We start from the raw sequence: 21966 nt of genomic DNA on the forward strand, positions 1-21966 counted from the left end.
CAGTAAGATTGCAGATCCAAGTCCACTTGAGATCCTGCCTCAAATTCCACTATGGGAGGATTCCTGATGTCCTTTTCCCAATTTGTCTGATTAGCTTGGCAACTTAGCTCGTTTGCAAAGTTTGCCTCTCTCACTTGTTTCCAAAATTCATTGTAATCCTCATCTCTTCCGTAAATCCTCTGTATGACTGGATGAAAACTCTCTATCTCCTGATCGGTTGTGTTCAATACTATGCGGTCATCCTTGTGTGTATTTTCAGGCTTTTGTGCACTGGGAGTCTTTTCAGCTACCCGTGAAATGATAGTCTCTTGCTGAATTGGGTTTTCCGTTCCACAATTCATTGTTTCTCTTGGTGGTTCTAATAAGGCTTGTGCAGTCTCGATCATTCTCTGGCACATTTCAAGTCTCTGCTTTTCCAATTCCGCGTTTGGGTATGTCATCCACCTCTGTTCTTGTGTTTGGTTGTTCTTTAACCTAGCTTCGTAAGCTCTCATCAGTGCGTCCAATGGTTCGTGTACTTTGTCGACTAGCACTGATCCCCCTGAGCTTAAGCTCGTTGTTTCTTTGATACTCTTTTGTTTCGTTCTTTCCGGGCTCATCTCTCGTTTCCCGTTTTGACTCTCAAGTTTTTCTAATCTATCTTTAGTTCGCTTTAGTTCCTCAGCTAGAATAGCGTCTTCACGTTCTTTTCTCAACTTCATGCGTGCTTTTCTAGCTTTCCATGTGTTTCTCTGACTCCGCGGTCCTTGACTAACCACTTCAGTCGCTAACTTTCCATTCTCAGGTTCTCTAGTGGTTTTCTTAGCTTGAGCTCTAGTAACAACTTGCGTTGGTTTCATTTTCATTTTCGGACCCACTGCTGGTAGGAATAGTTTCTAGCATATTCAATGTCGTCTTTTGCACTTTGTTTGGATTCTTTGAACAATCCTCAATGAAGTGAGTAACCCCACACTCAGTGCAATAAGCGTTAATTCTAATGATTTCCGTATGTGGACAAACATTCATCAGATGGTCACCTCCACACTTGTAACAGGGTCCTAGTGCTGGTCTTGGTCCCACTTGATTCGTCCTTTGTGGATAGGATGGTCTTTGTCCTGTTAACCCTCCATGAGCTATGAACATCAATGTTCTTGCGTCCAAATTGTATCTCTCTTCATCAGAAGCACTTGTAACTGTTGGTGTTCCAACATTCCCAATCATGCCCCATGGTTCTGGTTGTTTGGGTTCTTCTGGTGGGTAATACACAGTTGGAGACATGTGTGCACCAGATTCTTCATAATAGGCTTGAACAGGCACTAAGGCTTGTTCTTCCTGATTCTCTAAGGTTGGTGCATATCTAATGCCCACTGGTCTTGCTCCTGGTAAAGGTGGTTGTTGTCCCAATACCGGTTGCGGTCTTTCTATCCCCATAGGTCCTGGTACATTTCCCGTTGGGTATCGAGGTACTGGATGTACCTGAGGTGGTGCTAATTGAGCAGGAGGTGCATACTGACGCTCCCTTACATACCCTTTGTTGTAATAGCACTCCTCTGTTGGATGGTTTGTCCATTTTTGTTCAATAGCACACCATTTCAGTGGTTTTGGCAATGGTTTTTGGTATGGTGCCATCCTTTTTAGAGCATCTTCTATCATTTGCTCTACATTTGGCATGGTTGTTGTTTGAACATTTTTTTAGTGGTAGTCTCGCTCGCTACGGAGGAAGAGCTACTGGATGCAAAATCTGTATCCGCTGACACCTCTCCATAAACCGTACAGTTATCCACTAAGTACAATGCTTCTCTCGTTACTTGCTCGAAACTTGTACAAGCTTTCAAGTGCAAGTCCTTCTTGAGAGTGTCGTTTCTCAATCCTTCAATAAAGAGAACAGATAGTCTGTCATCTTGTGGTCGTTCACGTACTGGACATCTCTCAATGTATTGTTTGAAGCGAAGTGAAGCTTCCTTCACTTTTTCGTGTTCTCTCTGTTTAAAAGCATATATTTGTGAGACCGTATTGTGCTTAATCCCTCGTTTTGAGAATTCCTCAGCAAACTCTCTTAGCAAATGGTCAATGTCATGGAATCCCCCTCTGTTCAGTGGTTGAAACCATGTCAATGCCGTACCTTCTAGAGTAAGACCAAATCCCTCGTATTGTGTATGGAAATCTGTTATCTGCTCAGCTCTTAAGACTTGCTTAAAGAGTGACACATGTGCATACGGATCTCCTGAACCACCATACTTCTTTGGCATACACTTGGCTACTTGAGATGGTCTCATACGTCTATGGTCTGCTACCAATCTCATTGCTCCTGTGTCCCGGCTAAAGCTTTCTCTAGCATCATGGACTTCATGGGTTACCCTTGTCGGTTCCCCTGCCCTGAGTCTACTACTAGGAGGTAAATGTGATGGTTCCGCTTCGAACCTTGGACCTGGAGTGGTATATGTGGGGATTGGAACTGCACTACCTCGATTCGTATCCATTGACTCTCTGGAATGTAATGATCCCATTGGTCCGAGCTTCGAGTACTGAGGTTGACTGAAAGAGTCAGCAGCCTGAGTTCTTTGTCCTCCTGTTGTCATTGGGTTTTGCACTCCATTTGTTGGTGCTGGTCTTTGTGAGCTAGAAGTAACATAATACTGATGTAGTGGTCCCCCAAAGTATGTATATCCTTCTAATTCTTTCTTGCCCATTGTTGAGTATTGCCTCCCATACTTGTCGTAAGCGGCAATTTTCACTTCCGATCCCTCTGTGTAGGTAAAGACATAAAGTCTTTTTTGGTCTGTCAACTCTCCAGTGTAGGGTTCTTCACATCTATAATAGAGATCTTGCTCCCCATTATTATATTTGTATAGCCCCACATAGATGTTATCAGTGTTGATCCTTGTAGTTTCATTCTCTCTTCTTAACCTCGCATCAGGGAAGTTCATTATTGGTGCTTTCTCCTCAAGTTCTTCATCTACTTTGGCTTTGGTGCCCATCAATCCCCACTTGTCCACAATGTTAGGGTTTAGGACTACCAATACATGGTACCCTCGTCATCTAGATATCTATCTCCGCTATAGCTCACAGGCACTAAGTCCTTGAACTCACTAGGTCTATCTTCTATCTTTACACAATAGCGGTCCATTCCATCTTTGTAGATCTTGGCACCTTGCTCATTGTCGTACTGGTATTTTATGAACAATAGCTTCATTGTGGCGGAAGGGTTTGATGATCCTGCTGCCATATTTTCTCTGTTGTTCAGGTTCAAGTGTTCCATGTGTTCGATGAAAATCTCGTAAGATCTCTTCGAAGAAGTATCAGAAACACTTCCTTCAAAGATCGGCTCTAATGGTTGCACCCAACTTTGGTTTACACTTCCCTCGGTTGATATGACACTTGCTTGTTCCCCTTGTTTTGGTTGGTTATTCTGGAGATTCGTGCCCGATCTCAAATTCATCAATTCCCCTAAAGGACTTTAACTTTTCCGTCTCGGCAATTTGTTTTCCCAAGTTTTTGTGTTCAGAATTGATCCAAACTGATTGATACTTGGTCAATTGTTTAATCTTGTCAGTTGGACAACTTCTGTTTCATCAAGTGAGAATTTTGTTGCAGTTATGCTGAAAAAGACATTATACACGTATGATGTCTTTTTTCACAGATTTGGACTATTTTGGTTATGCTCACTCTCAGTAGCCCCCTTATGCTCTGTCCACTCACAAAATTCAGTTTGAACTCTGTTTGAGCAAGTTATGGCTAATTTAGGCTTTTCTTGGCAATTTTCCGCTTTTGACTTGTTTTGGGTCAATTGTGATCCAAATGGGATGAAACTTGAAATAAAACCTCTAGACAGCTATTACAATGGATCTGTGTTGGCAAAGTATCAAAATATGTCCAAAATTAGGTCAAAGACATCATACGCGTATTATGTCTTTTTCATCAATTTGGGTCAAGACTTGATATTTATGCTTTCTACAGTGTTTGCAACAATCTTGTCAGGTCAGATATAAAAAATAAGCAGTGGATGTGCTAAAAGACATTATACGCGTATGATGTCTTTTGTCCCAGATTTTGACTATTCTTGGTTTTAAGCCTTCTCCAATGTTTATAATTGAGTTTCAAGTGTTTTTGTCAGGTTTGAATGTAAAAACAAGATCTAAATCCAAAATTTCCTATTCTTTGCGTTTCTTGGACTCCGACTTGTCTTTTTGGGTTTCTTTGAGTGTTAATGCTCTTGTTTTAAGTTGAAATTAGGGTATAACCCCCCTTTTGAACACTCTGGTAAAGTCAAAATTTCTGTTTTGGTCTCTGTTTGGTCATTTATACATCATACGCGTATGATGTCTAAAGTTGCAGATTTCCAGTTTTTTGGCACAGAATCCTTCCTAAAGCTTTCTCAAGTGCTCAGCAACTCCCAGATACACAGAAAATTTCTCTGACTTTTGTTTATTGCAAGTTTCACTACTAACTCGACGGTTTAGTGATCTAACATGCAATCAACCATATCAAGCAAATACTCCAATGATTACTAGCTCTAGATCAGGATCAAATGAAGTCCTACCTAAGCTATTCCTAATCATAAAATGGGTTTGGTAATTGTGATTTTAAAGAGATCCACTGCCACTCACGGACTAGCAAATTCTTCTTCTATCAACAACTACTCAACACCAACAAAACAACAAACAAATCTAAGCTAAACTAAAAATACTGTCAACACGGAAGACCCAGGAATACCCCACTTCCTAGTATCTCTCGAGATCTTCGGAGTCCACCACTCCTAGATCTTTTCTAACTAAAGTATACAAAGTAGTTTATACGACTCACCTCGTAGGATTAGTCTAAGGTCACCTACTTAGGGCTCTCGTCCCCGGCAGCGGCGCCAAATGTTAAGGCGGTTACGCCGCTAGCGGAAGCTAAATAGCGAGAACTCAACCAACAACAGAATTTGTCAGACGAGGACGGAGCTTGACCCGCAGGCGCATGGAAACAACTAGGTGGGTGTCAAATCACCTACTCGACCTTCTAATGACAATCACTACTAAGGAAATCAAATCTAAGTTCTAAAATGCGCAAGTGACTGAAATCCGTACTACGAACGAATGCTATACAAAACAGGATCTAGAATCATTGAATCGATCTCAAACTCAAGGGGAAGTCTATACACTAGGTAAGAACAACACCCTAAAGACTTGAACTGCAAAATCAACCTATAACCACTCCGTGCGGTAAACGCATATGAAGACAGGCCGAAATATACAAGTGACCGAAACTTGACCCCGATGGTACTAATGTGTAGCTCTACTCGTTGTGGTTCTATAGATATGCTACACGCTCAATTCCGACACACGAGTTGGAAGAAAACTCACACCGAAGCTCGTAGGAACTTACCACACATAGAAGCCGATAGCGCGCACTCTTGGTATCTGTGCGTAGCTCTCGTCATTGCTAACACAACGGCGGTGTCGCTTCTCCAATGGCGGCTCCATAGCTCGCGTAGCAAGTAGATAAGACTCTCTCTCTCTCTCTCTCTCTCTCTCTCTGACACAGTCACGACGCTCAAAAACTCACTTTGATTAATAATCTCCCCTAGGTTACAAAAAATTTGGCTTATATACCTCAGCCTTGGAGGTGAGAACATCTCTAACTAATTACATCAGCAAATGAAATTACTTCGGGATTACAAGCTGGAAACTCAATTGAGTCCCGTTACTTAATGAATGGCTCAAATCAAAATTAATGTCGGAAAGACATTTATTACAATCAATGGTTACAAAATGATGAGTGTGAGCAAAAATGTGGGTGTGATCCTCTGCTGGCTCAACACTAACCTATAACCGAATCAAACCTAACCTATGAACTCACCTATAACATAACCTAACCGAAGTCCGTTTGCGTTTTTTAAAGTACACAAGTCAATTTTGAAATCTATTTGCGTTGTTTCTACTATTTGTCGCTAGCTCTAGGCTAACCTATAATTTAACCTAGCCCATAACCTAAACTTAACATAACCTATAGCCTTTAACCTAACCTATAACCTAAACATAACATATAACCTAACATAACCGAAGTCCATTTGCGTTTTTTGAAGTACACGAGTCATCTTCGAATTTCGTTTGCATTTTTTATACTATTAATTTTTCGCTAGCTCTAACCTAACCTAACTTATAATTCAAACCTAACCTAACCGAAGTTCGTTTGCGTTTTTTCTACTGTTAATTGCCGCTAGCTCTAATCTAACCTAACCTATAACCTAAACCTAACATAACCTAACCTAACATAACTTATAACCTATAACCTAGCCTATAATCTAACCTAACCGAAGTCCGTTTGCATTTTTTGAAGTACACGAGTCATCTTCGAAGTCCATTTGCGTTTTTTCTACTAATAATTTACCGCTAGCGCTCTAACCTAACCTATAATCTAACCAAACCTATAACCTAAACCTAACCTATAACTTAAACCCAATCCAACATAACCCATAACTTAACCTAACATGTAACCTATAACCTAATATGTAACTTAACCTAATTGAAGTTCGTTTGTGTTTTTTGAAGTACACGAGTCATCTTCGAAGTTCGTTTACGTTTTTTTTACTATTAATTTGCCGCTAGCTCTAACCAAACCTATAATCTAACCTAACCTATAACCTAAACCTATCTAACATAACATATAACATAACGTAACCTATAACCTAAACCTAACCTATACCCTAACCTAATCGAAGTCCGTCTGTGTTTTTTGAAGTACAAGAGTCATTTTTGAAGTTCGTTTGCGTTTTTTCTACTATTTGTCGCTAACTATAACCTAACCTATAACCGACACAATCTTGCATGGTGAATGGTGTGTATTATAATCCAACCATTGTTGTCAAGTTGTTATCTTGAATAGATCTTCCTTTGATGAAACCTTGTTGGCGAGGAGTGATACCCTTATCTAGAGTGGGATAGAGTCTTAGGGCAATTGACATGGCAATAATTTTGTAAGCTACTAAAATCATGGTTATGGGCCGCTAATCTTTCAGTTGGGAGCATCATATTTTTTTCAAACCAAACCTTAACCTAAACATTAGTTAACTTAACATATAACCTAACCTAACCTTTTATGTACAACCTATAACCTAACCTATAAGCTAATCTAACCTAACCTATAAGCTAACCTAATCTAACCTATAACCTAAACCTAATCTAACCTAACGTATAACCTATAACTTAACATATAACCTATACGTACCCTGACCTAACCTATAACCTAAATTAAACCTAACCAAAATCTATAACCTAAACCTCATCAGTCGCGTGATGATGATGAGATGGTAGCGTAATTTCAAAACAAAATTTTTCCATAGCATAATTTCGAAATAAATTTTCTTCAAAGCAAAATTTTCCCGTAGAATAAATTCAAAACAAAATTACCCCAAACCATAATTTCAAAACAATTTTTCTCCAAAGCATAATTTCTTAATAAAATTGAATAAAAATTTAAAGCATTGAAATCCTAATGAATGAAATTTTATTTTATCAATATAAATTATAATTTTAAATTAATTTAATATGCATAAAACTTTTGAGCACTCACATGAGGCCTATTTGAGCAAGAAAGGGTCTTGTAAACGTCTTCAAACTTGCAAAAACGCACGTACACACACACTATGTTAAACCCTAAAGCCTAAACCCTAAACCTACAAGCAAACTTGAAAAGGTCCGTCGATATAGATGCTAGTGCTGGCACCAAAAAAAACATCTAAAGAGGCGTCGGAATACATATCTATATAGACACCAGAAAATACATCGAAAAAGGCGTCAAAATTTTAAAAATGAAAATTTTTTAAATGTTCATCTCCCTCCATACTTACCTACACATATACCAACACCCGCCATTGACGCTGGTAATTTGGCGCCAGGATTTAAGTGACCTCTTGTAGTGTTGTAGCTCAATAGCTTGTTGACGAATTGATGACGTGCAAGAGGCGGGTCTTAAGCAAATTGCTTAAGGGCATCCAATGACGAGGTTCACTTGTGTGGTTTTCAATGAGCACTTACCATGCTTCTTTGTTGTAGCTCAATATCTTGTTAACGAATTGTCAAAGGGTGGTGTCAGTTTATGTTTTGAGATTGTGATTGAGGTATAGGCCGCCATACCTTGGTTCTGGCTTTGGAAGAATGTTGGAGTGGCTACGACACCTCTGGGTTGGATGTTTCTGTTGGCGATCCACGTTTTCTTGAAATCCACTTTTGTTTTGGCAATTGCAGTACATCTTTGGACTTGGGTACTATCTTGAAATATTCACGGCTTTGGATGTGAAGTATCCCTTTTGACATTCTGATTTGTCGTGGTTAGAGAAGTCGATTATTGTTGTTGATTTAGAAACTGTAGTTGAAGTTTGGGGATCCAAACAAAATTTCCTTGAACTCATGGTATTCCTTTAGGTATCCAAATCTATTGTATAGTCTATGTTTTGTTTAGCTTTGGCTTTACTTGTGCAGATGGCCGTTTAAGTATCCAATTGCTTTGGTTTTTTGTAGACACACTTAGACAATTGTTTATTTTATCATCACTCTCCACTTAGCCTCATGCAAACCCATGAAGCTCCATAGTCACCTTCAAGGTTGTACCAACACGTACGTGTGGAACCGTACTGTACGGTACATCCGTACTGATTCGTACAATATGCGTACGGATCGTACAGTACGATGTTTTTTTTTTAATTTTTAAAGCCCTTTTAGGCTATCTGGATATCGTTTTGCGTGACTTTTTCGATGCACACTGTCGCTGCCGAGCGTTACAGAGAAAGGATTTTGCACTGTGTAGAACCAGGTACCCCCCCCCCCCCCCCCCCCCCCCCCCCCCCCCCCCCAACTCTCTCTCTCTCTCTCTCTCTCTCTCTCTCCCCTCTCCCTCTCTCCGTCTCTCGTCTCTCTCTGCGAGAGAATACACCAGTCTCGACTCTCACCTGTGACCTTATTATTTGCATGTTTTCAGCAGGCTGTTTTCATCATGCCGAAACCTATGAACCCTTTGTGGAAAGAGCACACCAATGTAATTGAAGTTGTGAATACTCCTGGGCAGGCTGGATCAAGTTGTCGCAAGTGGTCATGCAAGTACTGTGGTTTCATGCTGTCGAGTACAATCACTCGAGTTGTGATGCATCTAACTGACATCAATTGCACAAATAATTGTGGCAAGTGTAAGAAGGTACCTCCAGGTGTGCGGGAAGCATTGATTGTTGAGAAATTCCCTGCATTTGCAACAACAGACAAAGGAAAAGTGGCACAACAAACAGAAGACCGTTTGCAAGATGCTCTTCTTGGACAGCTTGGTGACTCTTCTACACAGGTGGAGGAGAGGGTCTCAGCAAATTGCAAACAGGAAGAGGGCTCGTATCATGCAGGAAGAGGAGAATGAGGAGGTTGGTGATGTGCATGTGCATAGGCAGACCACCTTGCCTTCACGTGTGCATTCTGTGTCTTGGATAAAAGAGCGTCAAAAAGTGGCTGAGATGGAGATTGCTCGCAACATCAGTTTCAATGTCTTGAAGATTGAACAATGGAAGAGGATGGTGAGGTCCATTGCCCAGGTAGGTGCTGGTGCCACAGATACATGGTATGACCTCGATTACAAAAAGATGTGCACCACAACACTGGAGGAGCAGAAGGCCTTGATAGATAAGGCGTTGGTGCCTGTTAAGGCTGGATGGCAGCAATTTGGATGCACCATCATCTCTGATGGATGGAGTGATGTACGCAGGCGACACATCATTAACATACTTGTGTCTTCTTGTCTTGGTACATATTTCTTGTGTGCTGTGGATGCAGGAAAGGCACGAGATAAGATCACAAGTGAATTCATTTTTGAGCATATTTCAAGGGCCATCAATGACGTTGGTAAAGAGAATGTGGTTCAAGTTGTCACAGATAATGCAGCCAACTGCAAAGCTATGGGCGAAATGGTAACGGCACAATTTCCTCACATTTTTTGGACTCCATGTGCAACCCATTGTTTAGATTTGTTGATGGAGGACATAGGCAAACTACCTTGAGTGCAGCCAACAATTTCAGAGGCTACCAAATTGACCACATTCTTTCGAAAGAAGCATCAGGCCTTAGCCATCTTTCATAGCCATAGTACCCTTGATATGGTGCGGCCCTCCAAGACCAGGTTTGCATATATGTATTTGGTGTTGCAAAGACTCTCCAAGGTGAGGGATTCACTGTTGCGGACAGTTGTGGACCCAAAGTGGAGAAACATGGCTCGTGCAAACAGTGAGAACACCAAAGCCATTCAGAGGCGTGTGTTGGATGAGTCTTTTTGGACAGAGGTCCATACCTTGATAGTGGCTTTGCAACCAATGTATGTCTTGCTACGAGTCACGGACATGGAGGGCTCAACATTAGGCCTTGTCTACCATCTCTTCATGCAGATGAAGAGCCACATCATGGCATGCCAAGCCTTGACTCAGGAGCGGCGAGTGTCAGATTTTTGCATGACATTCTTTTTACATCTAGGCCATGAATCCATTGCTAATTTGAGTGTGATAATTGCTGATTTTTTTGCAGGCAAGATGATATCCTATACTTTATAGAGAGTAGGTGGAAGTTTATGAGCCGTCCTATTCATGGGATGGCTGCTTTACTCCATCCTTTTTACAAGACCCCAGAGTTGTTTCATGAGAGTGATCTCCTCACACTAAAGGACGAGTACATTAATGATTCGTTTTGAGGAGCACGAGCAGCTGGCAATAGATGCAGAGATGTGCAAGTAAATGAACAACTTGGGGCCATCGTTTTCACGTCAGGTAGCATTGCGTCCAAAGGCAACCAGTTGTCCTCTCACTTGGTGGCAGAGTTATGGTCGCCAAGGTCTTCCATGCCTGACTATTATGGCTCTACGTTTGCTCTCGAAGGTATCTTTTAAATCTCACTTTATTTCTCTATCTTGGGTCTTGCACAATGCGTTTAAATCCTGCCAACGACACCAGCAATTGCTTTAATGCAGGATTGCTCAGCGGGTGCTTGTGAGCGCAACTGGATCGCTTACTCTTTAATCCATACCAAGATCCGGAATCGCCTTAGCACTTCTCAGTTGGAGAAGCTAGTGTATTGCAGGGCCAACATGAGGCTTGTGCGCTCTTACCATGCTTTGGGGACACCTAAGCAGGTAGTATGACGATGTAGTATGACATCCTATGTATATGTTTCTTATTTACACTATTGTTAACAAAATGTACATTGTACAACAGGTTGATCCCTCACGTATCACGCTGGTAGTTGATCCTACTGTGGAGGAGGCGGACCAGCATATCAGAAATGAGCAGGAGGAGATAGTACGCATGCTTCATAGAGAGCTAGAGGATGTCGATCGGCGTGTGACAAGGTCTCATGCACGTGCTTACAACATTCCATTACGCCTCCAGGATACAGGTGAGGGGAGTGCACGACGAAAGAGCATTCGCAAAGGCAATCTACCCATACGTACTCCTCGACAGCGTGCGAATGAGGCAGTCCGTCTCGTTCACACTCCAGAGGGAGAGGAGGATAGTGATCCAGACCCAGTTGGTGCAGACGAGGCCACATCCCGGGGTAGTCACTTATCAAAAGACCCCTATATCACATGCGTTCAAGAGGTAATTAATAATACCCCAATATACATACTATACTTACACTATGAGCCTATTTAAAAAACCCCCACCCCCCTCTGTATGTATACATTTTTATGCATTTTGGTCTTTTAATAATCCTCTCCGGTTAACTCACGTGATATCATACACATTCTAAAAAGTGACCGCCCCGAGGGCCACATATGCTATGGTGATAGAGCCAGAGTTTGATGATGAAGGCAATGTCGTGGCAAATGGCGACATGCTCTTTTCAGCATCATCGTATTCTTCTTCTGACGATGAGTTTCACTAGGCACTAGTGACTAGTTATTAGTCTAGAGTCTAGACATTTTCACATATTTCAGCAGGATGTTATTTTTTGTGTACGCTCTATCAGGAGCCATTTTGGCTTGACATTTGTCATTATTTTGGTTCCATCCTTATTAGCAGTTTGTGCCATGTGGGCTACTTGAGTCTTGAATCAATGTTTGTACAGTTCTGAGTTTATTGTCAGCAACTTACCTTTTGTTCAATTGCTTCATGCTTGAAGGTTTATCATTGTTTTTAGTTCTCTTCTCAGTAGGTAGAAATGTTTTTACGTTGTTCAATGTATATTGTTTCCTGAAGGTTGGTACTTGTTTTGAAGTTAAGTGAATCTCTAGTGGATAATGTGTGTAGTAATGTGTCCCCAAGTGCTTTGCATGATATAGATTGGTTAACCCTCTGACGAGGAAAATAAAATTTTCTTAAATTTCCTCTCATTTATTGTTTTTTTAAAAAGGTACGTATTTTTACGCACCTCAAAAATTTATCCATACGGCACGACGTACATTACGTACAGTCACGACCCATACAGTACGTATGGTACAACCTTGGTCACCTTATTTTGGGAAAATTCTATAATTCATTGCCATCCATCTAACCTCCCTTCCCCCAAACCTTTGCTTTGCCAACTTTTGGCCACTTGAATCTTCAATTACTCTTCAATTGACGTGAAGGAGAAGATCAACCTCTCCCAAGCAACCACCATCAATCCGACAAAGGAAGTGAAGAGAAGAGAAGGATAAGTTCAAACTCTTTCAAGTGCCCACCATCAATTTGACCAAGAAAGTAAGGAGGATTAAGGCGTTAAGCTTCTTGTCTCTTTTCCAAATTCCTTTTATGAGGTAAATTTAATCTCCATCTTTATATATTAGGAAGAGTTACACTCACACATGAAGTGTTGCATTTTCACACACTCACACATGCTCATTAGGAAGAGTTGCACTCACACACACTAAACCACAAGCAAATCATAAATTGACCCAAAGGCATCTTACACATTCAACCACCATTTATGCCCTCTATCTTTGAAAAACTAAAATGACATTGCACTTACTCCATGCTTAAGAATTGTAATATTGTATAAAATATCATGTTACTACATGACCTTGCACCATTAGTGAATTCATGTATGATTCTCAATTTTCTTATCTTTTTTCACAGGGTTTCTAGGGGGAGTAGGGAATGGCTCCTACGGAGATGTCTCGTAGGCGACTGTAATCGAACTCCACCGCCTCCATGGAGATGGCCATGGATTGCATTGGATGTGAAAAGGGATGACGAAGTAAAATAGGCAACACGGGGTTAAACTATATGAAGAAGATGAAACAAAACCATAAATACTTCCTGAGATACGTTGTTTTCTAAGGGACACAATTGTATAGATTGAAGAAACTAGGAACAAGTAAATTGCTAATTCAAAGAAGGTTATCAAAGTCTTATACTAGGATTAAAAAGAACCTAAGAGGTTGGGGAATAGTCCATGCAATACATAGGAAAGAGTAGTATTATTCTATTGCCTTTGATTGGTTGAAATAAGGCTAGACCAGGAATACCTAGGGGCTCCAACAGGAAGAATGTTTCTTTCTGGCTAAAATCGGTAACTGTTGAGCTTATGTGTTTGATTGTCGAGCTCAATGTGCATTCATATCCTGGATTGGAATGAATGGTTGTGATGTGCCCGACCAGGTGGTCCCGGGGCGGTCACTTTTTAGAATGTGTATGATATCACGTGAGTTAACCGGAGAGGATTATTAAAAGACCAAAATGTATAAAAATGTATACATACAGAGGGGGGTGGGGTTTTTTAAATAGACTCACAGTGTTAGTATAGTATGTATATTGGGGTATTATTAATTACCTCTTGAATGCACATGATATAGGGGTCTTTTGATAAGTGACTGCCCCGGGCAGGTGGTGTACCGGCAAAGTTATTGGAAAATGGCTTAGTTCGGGTAGGCCAGATGCCAATGGGAAAGATGATAAATGGGCGATCGAAGGGATCACGTATTTGGAAGGAAGATGTGCACAATTAAGGAACTTGTTTGAAATGCGTTTTAAGTAAAAAGAAAATCTAGAAAGGCTAGAAACCATATGGGCTACCCTACTCGTCCATCCTGGACCATAGCACCACCTCTTAAAAGGAAGTTAAAGTAAGAGTTAAAGCCTTTCCCATACATAAATCAACTGGAAATTTGTGAAGGAGCTACCGTGGAGCAATAGACACCTTAGAGGAAGGATGACAAGAATATAAGTGTGCTGCTTGTATAACTAAGATAGATAGAATGTTGGAAAAGGTGGGAACATGCCTCATAAGTATACATTCCAAGCATATGTAATGGTTGCATTGACGAAGTGAATTGTCTAACTTGTCTTTCAATTGATTCTCTTGTCTTCATTTTTTTTCCTCCTAGTATGTCATAAAATCTAATCTCTAACCAACCCAAATTATTTTCTCATATTAAATTGATCATTTAATGTTAGAGAATAAATAGGAACAATGGTTAGAATATAGACATGTGCTTACGGACCTATCGGGTCCAAATGGGAGATGGTATGTCAAAGAGCAAGGCTACCTAAGGGAGCTTAAAAACCTTAGGGGTAGATTCATTAAATACCTCCAAAGGTTAGTTTTAAAAAGTCCTTTGACCTTAGGCAAGCTAGGGTTGTGCTTGAGGTGAGAACCCGACCCAACCTTGAGGTGTTTGTCATGCTTGCTGACTAAGGTGCTTGATGTGCTTAATGACTAGGGTGCTAATGTGCTCCATGACTAAGGTGCTTGAGGGGTTAAGGTGTTCAAAAAGTCAATGCACATCCCTACACAAGGGGGGGCAAGCCCTCACTGTAGGAGCTAGAGAGAGGACACACACACCCTCACACAAGGCAAGCTTGGTATAAACAAAGCAACTAGGACACTTGTCAAGTTCCTCTTTATGTTGCCCTCATGGTTGTCCTCCCAAGGGTTCCAATAACAATTTAGCTAATTTAATTAATTGTGTTTGCGAAGGGTAAAGGGGGGCACTTGTCCCAAAGCTAGCATGCTTGCTTGATATGCACTTTGCATGTGATTGACCAGGCTGGAAGGGGTCCAATGAGCTACCATCTTGAGCTAGAAGAGGTGGTCGACCAAAGCAAGGATGGGGCTAGCTTGGGGGTTATACTCTCCCACACACATGCACACACACACTCTCATTGTGTGAAGTGCAAAGTGCAAGAGCTCCATCTCCTTCTCCAAGCTTGTTGAGAAGTTGAGAGCCTACACCAACACTCTTGGCTATGGAATGCAAATCCAACCAAGAGTCATGCTCCAATTCTTAATCTTGCCATCTTCATTACTAGGCTATTATGTATGCTAGCAAGAAGAGTGATGATAAGTGAGGAACTATTTCTTTCTCCTATGAATGTTTCTTCTTCCTCTTCCCTACCCTCATTCCCCGCTAGCTCTCTCTACCTTTGAAGGTGTTTGAGGCCTTAGGACTGAGGCCGTGGATGGTTAATGCTTTCTACAAAGTCTATGTTATGCTTGTGATGCATGAAGCTTTCCATCTTCATTGCATCACCTAGGTCACAAGGAACACAAAGATTGTATTGTACCAAGTCTCTCTTGATGGGAGAATCTGTAATACAAAATCCTATTGGAGGGGGGACCGGCTCCACATAAATCCGGTCCTCAACTGTTGTCAAGTTCTCTAAACTCTCTCTCTTGCAAAAGTATTGTTCATGCCAAGTTAATTAAGTACTATGGTTATGTTACTACCGCTAATTAAGTTCACCCTATATGTTCTCAAAGTAGTCTCACAAAAATGCTCACTCTAATTCTTTTAATTCTGCTATTCTCAAAGTTCATAGACCATTTTCATTACATTGGCATCAGAGCTATTGGTTTCTCTTTTCTTGCTTAAGAAGATAGGTCCTTAAGTTGTCCGTGAAAGGTTGGGTCTGTTTATTGCAATAGGGTAAGTGGGACATGGATTTATTATCTTGGTTGAGAAGGACTTAGTTTGAGGTACACCGCTGGGAACTATAGTCTTAATAATGGGGCCTCTCTAGGCTTGCCTTTGGCTTAACCATTATTGAGCTATGAGCAAGCTCAACAGGAACCATAATCAAACGAGCAATGTTAGATCGTTTCCATTAGTCTTTGCAATCAACAGTGTCTAAACCACGGGTGTGGCTCCTTGAGAACTGATTTTCAAGAGTAGCGACTAAGGTTTTTGAGGGTACCAAAGCACAAAGTAATTATATATATAAGTTTAATTAGCATGGTTGACAATAACCAAGAGAGTAGAATGAACATCAATAACTTTTATTTTGCAAATGAAGGTGCTAATGATGATGCCCCCATGTTTGTTAATTATCTTGTTACTAGGTTGCATCAAGCTATGGCAACCCTACTTTGCAAGCCGAAGTTACCCAACAACTTCGTGCTTACAGCATTTCCCTTCCTCCCCAAGAGGAGAGAGAGCTTAGGAGGCCTCTTGATGAGACTCCCAAAAGAAGACTCTCTCACATAAGAGAGGAGGAATCCAAAGAACAAGAAAGAAGCAAACCCCTAAGTCTGAAGATGTGGCTCCACGAAGATGGCGGTCTAGACGATCGCCAACTCCTTCTAAGAGGAAACGGTTAACCCACAGTCCTTCTCCTCGTCACTCCAAAAGGGAAGAGAGGAAACAAAGGAGGAAAAGGGCAAGAAAGAGGTCACCCTCTTCTTCTTCTTCTTCTTCACCTTCTTCCTCTTCCGACGAAAGCAATAGCTATTCTCCTAGAGAATACAAGAGAGAGGACATCGCAAATCTATGGCGAAGGCCCCAAAAGCTCAAGAAGTTCAAAGAGGGAGAAAAGAATATCTCTTTTCTCACCTATGATAGCCCCTTGGTACTAGCGACAAGGGTTTTGGTCTTCATCCAGAAATTTGATGCGGCCTTTAACGACAAGGGATTCACAGATCCTCTAAGCTATGTCATGTAGCTATGCACTTCTAGAAGTGGGCTTGTCAATGGTGGGCTAGCCTTCGTGGCAACAGCGAGGCCCCAAAGACATGGAGAACTCTACGAGTTTCCATCATGAAGCAATTTCTTGCAAACGATGCAAAGGACAAAGTGCTTACCGAATGGCGGAGTTTGAAGCTTCTCTCCCATGAGTCTATCCACAAATATGTAGACAAGTTTTGGGATTTACATCTCAAGGCTACTGTCTTTCAAAAGATAGATAGTGCCGAGAAAAGCAACATTATTGTGCGGGATTACTTGAAGAGATGGCCGAGTACGTCAACTCCCAACGACCTGGTTCTATTACCAAAGTAATCCATCACACCTTGATTGCTTCACACGTCAATTTCCAACAAGGGGCTAGAAGGAATGCTAAGCGCATGGAAAGAAAAGACAAGAGTGATGCAAAAGGAAAAACCAATGCCCAAAATTCTTCCCAAGGAAATTCCAATAACAACAATCTGCCCAAGGAAAAGGGAGTTTACAAAGGTAAAAATAAACTCTCTCCTAAAGAGCTTGAAGCTTTTCATGAGGACCACAAATCTTTTAAGTGTGGGGAGCAAGGACATAGCTATCGTTCTTGCCCCAAGAAAAATGCCCGCAATGAGACTCTAGAGCTTCCACTATCGAAGCTCCAAAAGAGGATACTCATTGCAAAGGATCACCTCTCTCCTATGCTTGGGGAAAGGTAAGGGAGCATGATGCCTTTATCTTGTTTGGCCCTGGCTCTACTCACAACTTCATATCAATGGAGTTGGCCACCAAGTTGGTCATTCAAGCTTTCAAGATGGGAGATATTGTAACTGTTGATGCAGCTTTCAAGGGACAACAAGCCTCCATTACTCCCTTGATTAGGAACTTGAAGCTTCATGTCCAAAGCTAGGTTAACAAAGAATACTTTTTCATCTCTCCTCTCCCAAATGAGGATGTTATCCTAAGGGCAAACACATGGCTGTCAGCATGAAGTTCCCTGAAAGGAGAATCTACTTCACCTGCAGGGAAAAGAGCATGTATATAGATGCTAGTGAGTCTGGTCGTACTATACCACTTGTAAATTCCAAGGTAAAGACTTACGAGCAGCTGCAATGGAAAATGGCACACTAAGGGTACTTGTGGTTGAGAATGAGAATCTCAAGAGGACACTTGAGATGCAAACAACACGTTTGATGCAACTTGAAGAGGAATTCAAAGAATGTAAATGCTCTCTTTTGGACCTAAATGCTTTGAAGGAATGCATGAGCAAAGTAGAGCATGACCATGTATTGAAAGAGGAGAAATTTGACACCATGAGCCGAGATATATGCGACATGAAAAATGTATGCAAAAACAAGTCTTTGGCTGATATATGTGGTAACAATGTGGTTCCTAATTCCTCACTCATGCAAGGTATGGTTCAAAGAAAGAATGTTGAAAATGTGGATGTGGAGGAGTTGAAGGAACGAGAGCGACGTTCAAAGAACATTGTTATTCATGGAATTCCCGAAGAGAAGTTAGAGACACCTACTTCTCTTGCCATTGTTATCAAAGATTTTTTCAAAACCCACTTTGGCATGTCCAGAGTTATGGTCTATGGAGCACATAGAGTGGGTAAGCAAGGAGCTCCTCGCTCGGGAGAACGGCCAATTGTATGCACCATGCCAGATGAGACCAAATGAAAGATTATCCTTGATAATAGTTGGATCTATTTGAGGGATACAAAATGTTTTGTATGTGAAGATCGCAGTATTAAGCAACAAAATATGCGTCGCAAGGCATATATGAAAAAGAATAAGAAAAACAAGGAGATCTCTCATGAAGAAACTGTGCCTAAGGAGGAGGCAAGTCCCTCGAACAAATAGGAATGCGTGACCTATGGACCGAGTTACAATTGAAAATATGCTTTTGGAATTGTAACGGATATCCATGGAATGTGGGAGTTGACAGTCGATGTTGTACTTCTTGTTGAAACTTGGGAGCATGATACACAAAGGATTAACGGCTTGGAGGATTACATTGTACATTCATTGATGTGGTAAAAGAATCTCAAGCAACAAAGACGGCAAGGAGGGGTAGCATGTATGGTTAAGAAAGGATTAGAAGATTTTGTATCAATTGTGAAAGATGACAAGTACAAACGCTATGTATGGCTAAAAATTATGACACCAAAAAGATCACCCATTTTTGTAGCCGATTTCTACATTTCTCATCATGATTCCCCCTTTTATGCTTGCATGGATAGAGATTGACCATTTTTTATTTAGAAGAGGACATTGCTTATTTCAAAGGCGAAGGTGATGTTATGGTATTTGGGGATATGAATGCTCGCACAAAAACATTGCAACATGATAACAATTTGATATGCCATACATTTCAAGGGAGTTGGAGGAAGTTCACTTGTATGATCGTACTTCAATGGATGAGAAAGAGCCAGATCACTGTGGAAAGTTACTTTTACACGTGTAATAGCACGGGTATGCTCATTGCCAATGGTGTATCTTTGTGGAGTGGAACCAATGGATTTACATGTAGGAAACATAATGGGGATAGTGTGATTGACTATACGCTACTCCCTGAAGCCATCATGTGTTGCATAAAGAGTTTTATCTTTGGCCAATGGACCCCATAATCCGACCATTGGACCTTATGTATTGACCTTTCATGTGGAGAAGCAACTAAGCATGATAGTCTGAGCTAAAGGGAAGAGAAATTATCACTATGTATGGATTTCAAACGGGCACCAATGTACATTGAAATGGTTGAGCAAAAGTTATGGATGACAAAGCTTCAATATGACGCACCATTGGAAACTAAATGGATAGCTTTCAAGAAAGTTATGTGTTCTTGTGCCGAAAAATGCTTTGCCATAAAGCATCTTTATGGTATCAAAAAGATAGATCACGCAAAATGTGGTTTGATAAAGAATGTCAAGATGCTCAAAAGTCCTTGATAAATCTTGATGCAACTATGGACAAAGACAATTATCAAAGTCATTTGTATATATACAAGGCATTGATTCAAAAAAAGAGAAGAAGATGGGAAGTAAAGCAACAACTTTTTCAAGCCCAAGAAAAGGCACATGCATGTGGAAGATTTTGAAGAAACTTGAGGGGCAAGCGGGTTGAGAATTTTGGTAACTTGAGTCTTGTGGATATCTACACGCATTGTAGGCAATTATATGAGGAAGCAAATGCTGAAAAATGCCATTTTATGGTTCACTCCCATGTATGTCCTCTTTTTTTACTAATGAGGTATGCCCTCTTTTTTTTACTGATGAGGATGTATGCGGTGGGCTTGAAAAGTTGGCCACTCGCAAAGCGGGAGATCTTCAATGTATCAAGCCGAGATGATTAAAGGGACGGGAGATTTTACCCATGAGTGGATGTGTGATATGTTCAGCCTTGCACTTCAACATGGTATGTCTTATGATTGGAGTACTAATTGGGTTAAGCCTTTGCATAAAGGAGGGGATATAAAGAATGTAAACGACTCCCATACTATAATGATTGGGTCTCTTATGGCAAAGTTGTTTGGGTGCATAATGGAGATGAAATTGAGTGATTGGACTGAAGAGAATGACAAGTGTGCAAAAGGACGAGCGGGTTTTCGTCAATGCCATAGCACCATTGATAATCTTGTCACTCTTGGTGTTATTATGGAGGAAAGTTGGTTGAAAGGCAAGCGATTGTATTGTTGTTTTGTGGACTTTAAGAAAGCCTTTGATATGATTCCACGTAACAATTTGTGGAGAAGGATGGAATAACTCCAAGTGGCAAGTGAGTTTATGCTTGCGGTTTCTCCAATCTATGAGAAGGTGATTTGTCAATTGCACATGGGAAGAGAAATTTTAGAAATTTTTGTAAGCACTACTGGGGTTAAACAAGGATGTCCGTTGTCACCAACTCCCTTTGGTCTATGCATCGATCAATTGGAACAAATGGTACTTGACTTTATGCAAGAAGAAAGCATTGAAGAGGTCACTATTTGCAATGCGGTGATCATGCTTTTGTTTTATGTGGATGATGTAGTGCTTCTAGCACACACTTTAGAAGATGCACAAAAGTTTATGGTTGTCCTTGAGAAATTTTGCTTGCATAGTGGGATGATTGTGAATGAATCCAATATAAAGGTTATGCTTGTGAAAACCAACCATAAGGAGAAGCCATGCATTGCGTACAACAATGAGACACTTGAAGTTGTTGAGAGCTTTAAGTACCTTGGCCTTGAGGTTCCGTCCAATCACAAGTGGCATGAATGTGTTATGCATTGTTTGGAAAACAACACCAAGTCTACCAAGTGTAGATACAGACAAAAGGTTCTTCTTGATCCCAGGTACATAAAGTGCATCAACAACAAGTGTAAAAGAACTGCATTTGAGAACATGTGTAATGCGGGAAACATCAAGTGTTCGGTTCTCAAGAAGTACCTTTTTGATGCATTGGTGACATCGGTTCTCCTTTATGGAGTTGAAGTGTGGGGTGGGAGCATCTCAAAGTCTACTTGGAAAGAGTTTGAGAATGTCCAAAAGCATTTTCTTACAAACTTTCCCCAAGTTAAGATACAAACACCATATATGCTCCTACTTCTTGGATCGGGATCTCTTCCAATTGAGGTTATGGGCATGGAAAGGGTTGTGGAGTACATGATAATGATGCATCAAAACCCCTCACATCGACTTCCTACAATTGCATGGGAAGCAAGCTAAAAAGTTCAAAAGACGCATAAAAGCAAGATCTTGAGCACGGGATGGATGCAAGACATAAAGAAGTGGCTTGGGAGATGGGATGCATTACACTTGCTACTTGATGCTTCAATTGACTCCCAAGTAAATGAAGCTTTTCTACAATGCCAATGTATTACAGCTTGGGAGAAATTCGGTGGGTCACACTTCATACATTACACCACCCATATTGCCCCCAACTACAAAACCATGTTCTTCGCTGAAAGAGGAAATTGTACTCACACTTACATGCTTGAGCCTATCCCCTTGTTGGCGATACACACTGTCGCAACCATTCGTCTTAGCTCCCATTTCCTTTGAAGCGAGACAGGGAGTTGGGGCAATGGAGAAGAGTCAAATTGACTGTGCACATTATGCTCGCTGCAAGTTCAAGAGTCTGAGTACCACAC

The 21966-nt window shown here is 41.0% G+C and overlaps 2 protein-coding genes across 2 annotated transcripts; both read left to right on the top strand.

The window, feature by feature from the left end:
• Window positions 1-8952: 8952 nt before the first annotated feature.
• Window positions 8953-10674, top strand: LOC147448053 (uncharacterized). The gene is made up of 4 exons (XM_086523727.1): window positions 8953-9303; window positions 9347-9904; window positions 10001-10305; window positions 10512-10674. The coding sequence occupies exons 1-4, from the start codon at window positions 8953-8955 to the stop codon at window positions 10672-10674; spliced, it is 1377 nt and encodes a 458-aa protein (XP_086379853.1).
• Window positions 10675-11067: 393 nt separating this feature from the next.
• Window positions 11068-11864, top strand: LOC147448054 (uncharacterized). Its single transcript, XM_086524483.1, has 3 exons — window positions 11068-11112; window positions 11195-11526; window positions 11753-11864. The coding sequence occupies exons 1-3, from the start codon at window positions 11068-11070 to the stop codon at window positions 11862-11864; spliced, it is 489 nt and encodes a 162-aa protein (XP_086380609.1).
• The last annotated feature ends 10102 nt before the right edge of the window (window positions 11865-21966 follow it).

Source organism: Adiantum capillus-veneris, chromosome 11, assembly GCF_014529385.1.
Source record: "Adiantum capillus-veneris isolate H3 chromosome 11, ASM1452938v2, whole genome shotgun sequence".
NCBI classification, from domain to species: domain Eukaryota; kingdom Viridiplantae; phylum Streptophyta; class Polypodiopsida; order Polypodiales; family Pteridaceae; genus Adiantum; species Adiantum capillus-veneris.

What these genes read in the sequence shown, in the direction of transcription:
- LOC147448053 (XM_086523727.1), top strand. Translation starts at nt 8,953, where the DNA reads ATGCCGAAACCTATGAACCCTTTGTGGAAAGAGCACACCAATGTAATT. An exon ending in CTACACAGGTGGAGGAGAGG is followed by an intron (nt 9,304 to 9,346) that starts GTCTCAGCAAAT and finishes CGTATCATGCAG; the next exon opens with GAAGAGGAGAATGAGGAGGT. An exon ending in ATAGTGGCTTTGCAACCAAT is followed by an intron (nt 10,306 to 10,511) that starts GTATGTCTTGCT and finishes ATTTTTTTGCAG; the next exon opens with GCAAGATGATATCCTATACT.
- LOC147448054 (XM_086524483.1), top strand. Translation starts at nt 11,068, where the DNA reads ATGAGGCTTGTGCGCTCTTACCATGCTTTGGGGACACCTAAGCAG. An exon ending in CTTTGGGGACACCTAAGCAG is followed by an intron (nt 11,113 to 11,194) that starts GTAGTATGACGA and finishes ATTGTACAACAG; the next exon opens with GTTGATCCCTCACGTATCAC. An exon ending in GTTGGTGCAGACGAGGCCAC is followed by an intron (nt 11,527 to 11,752) that starts ATCCCGGGGTAG and finishes CCCGAGGGCCAC; the next exon opens with ATATGCTATGGTGATAGAGC.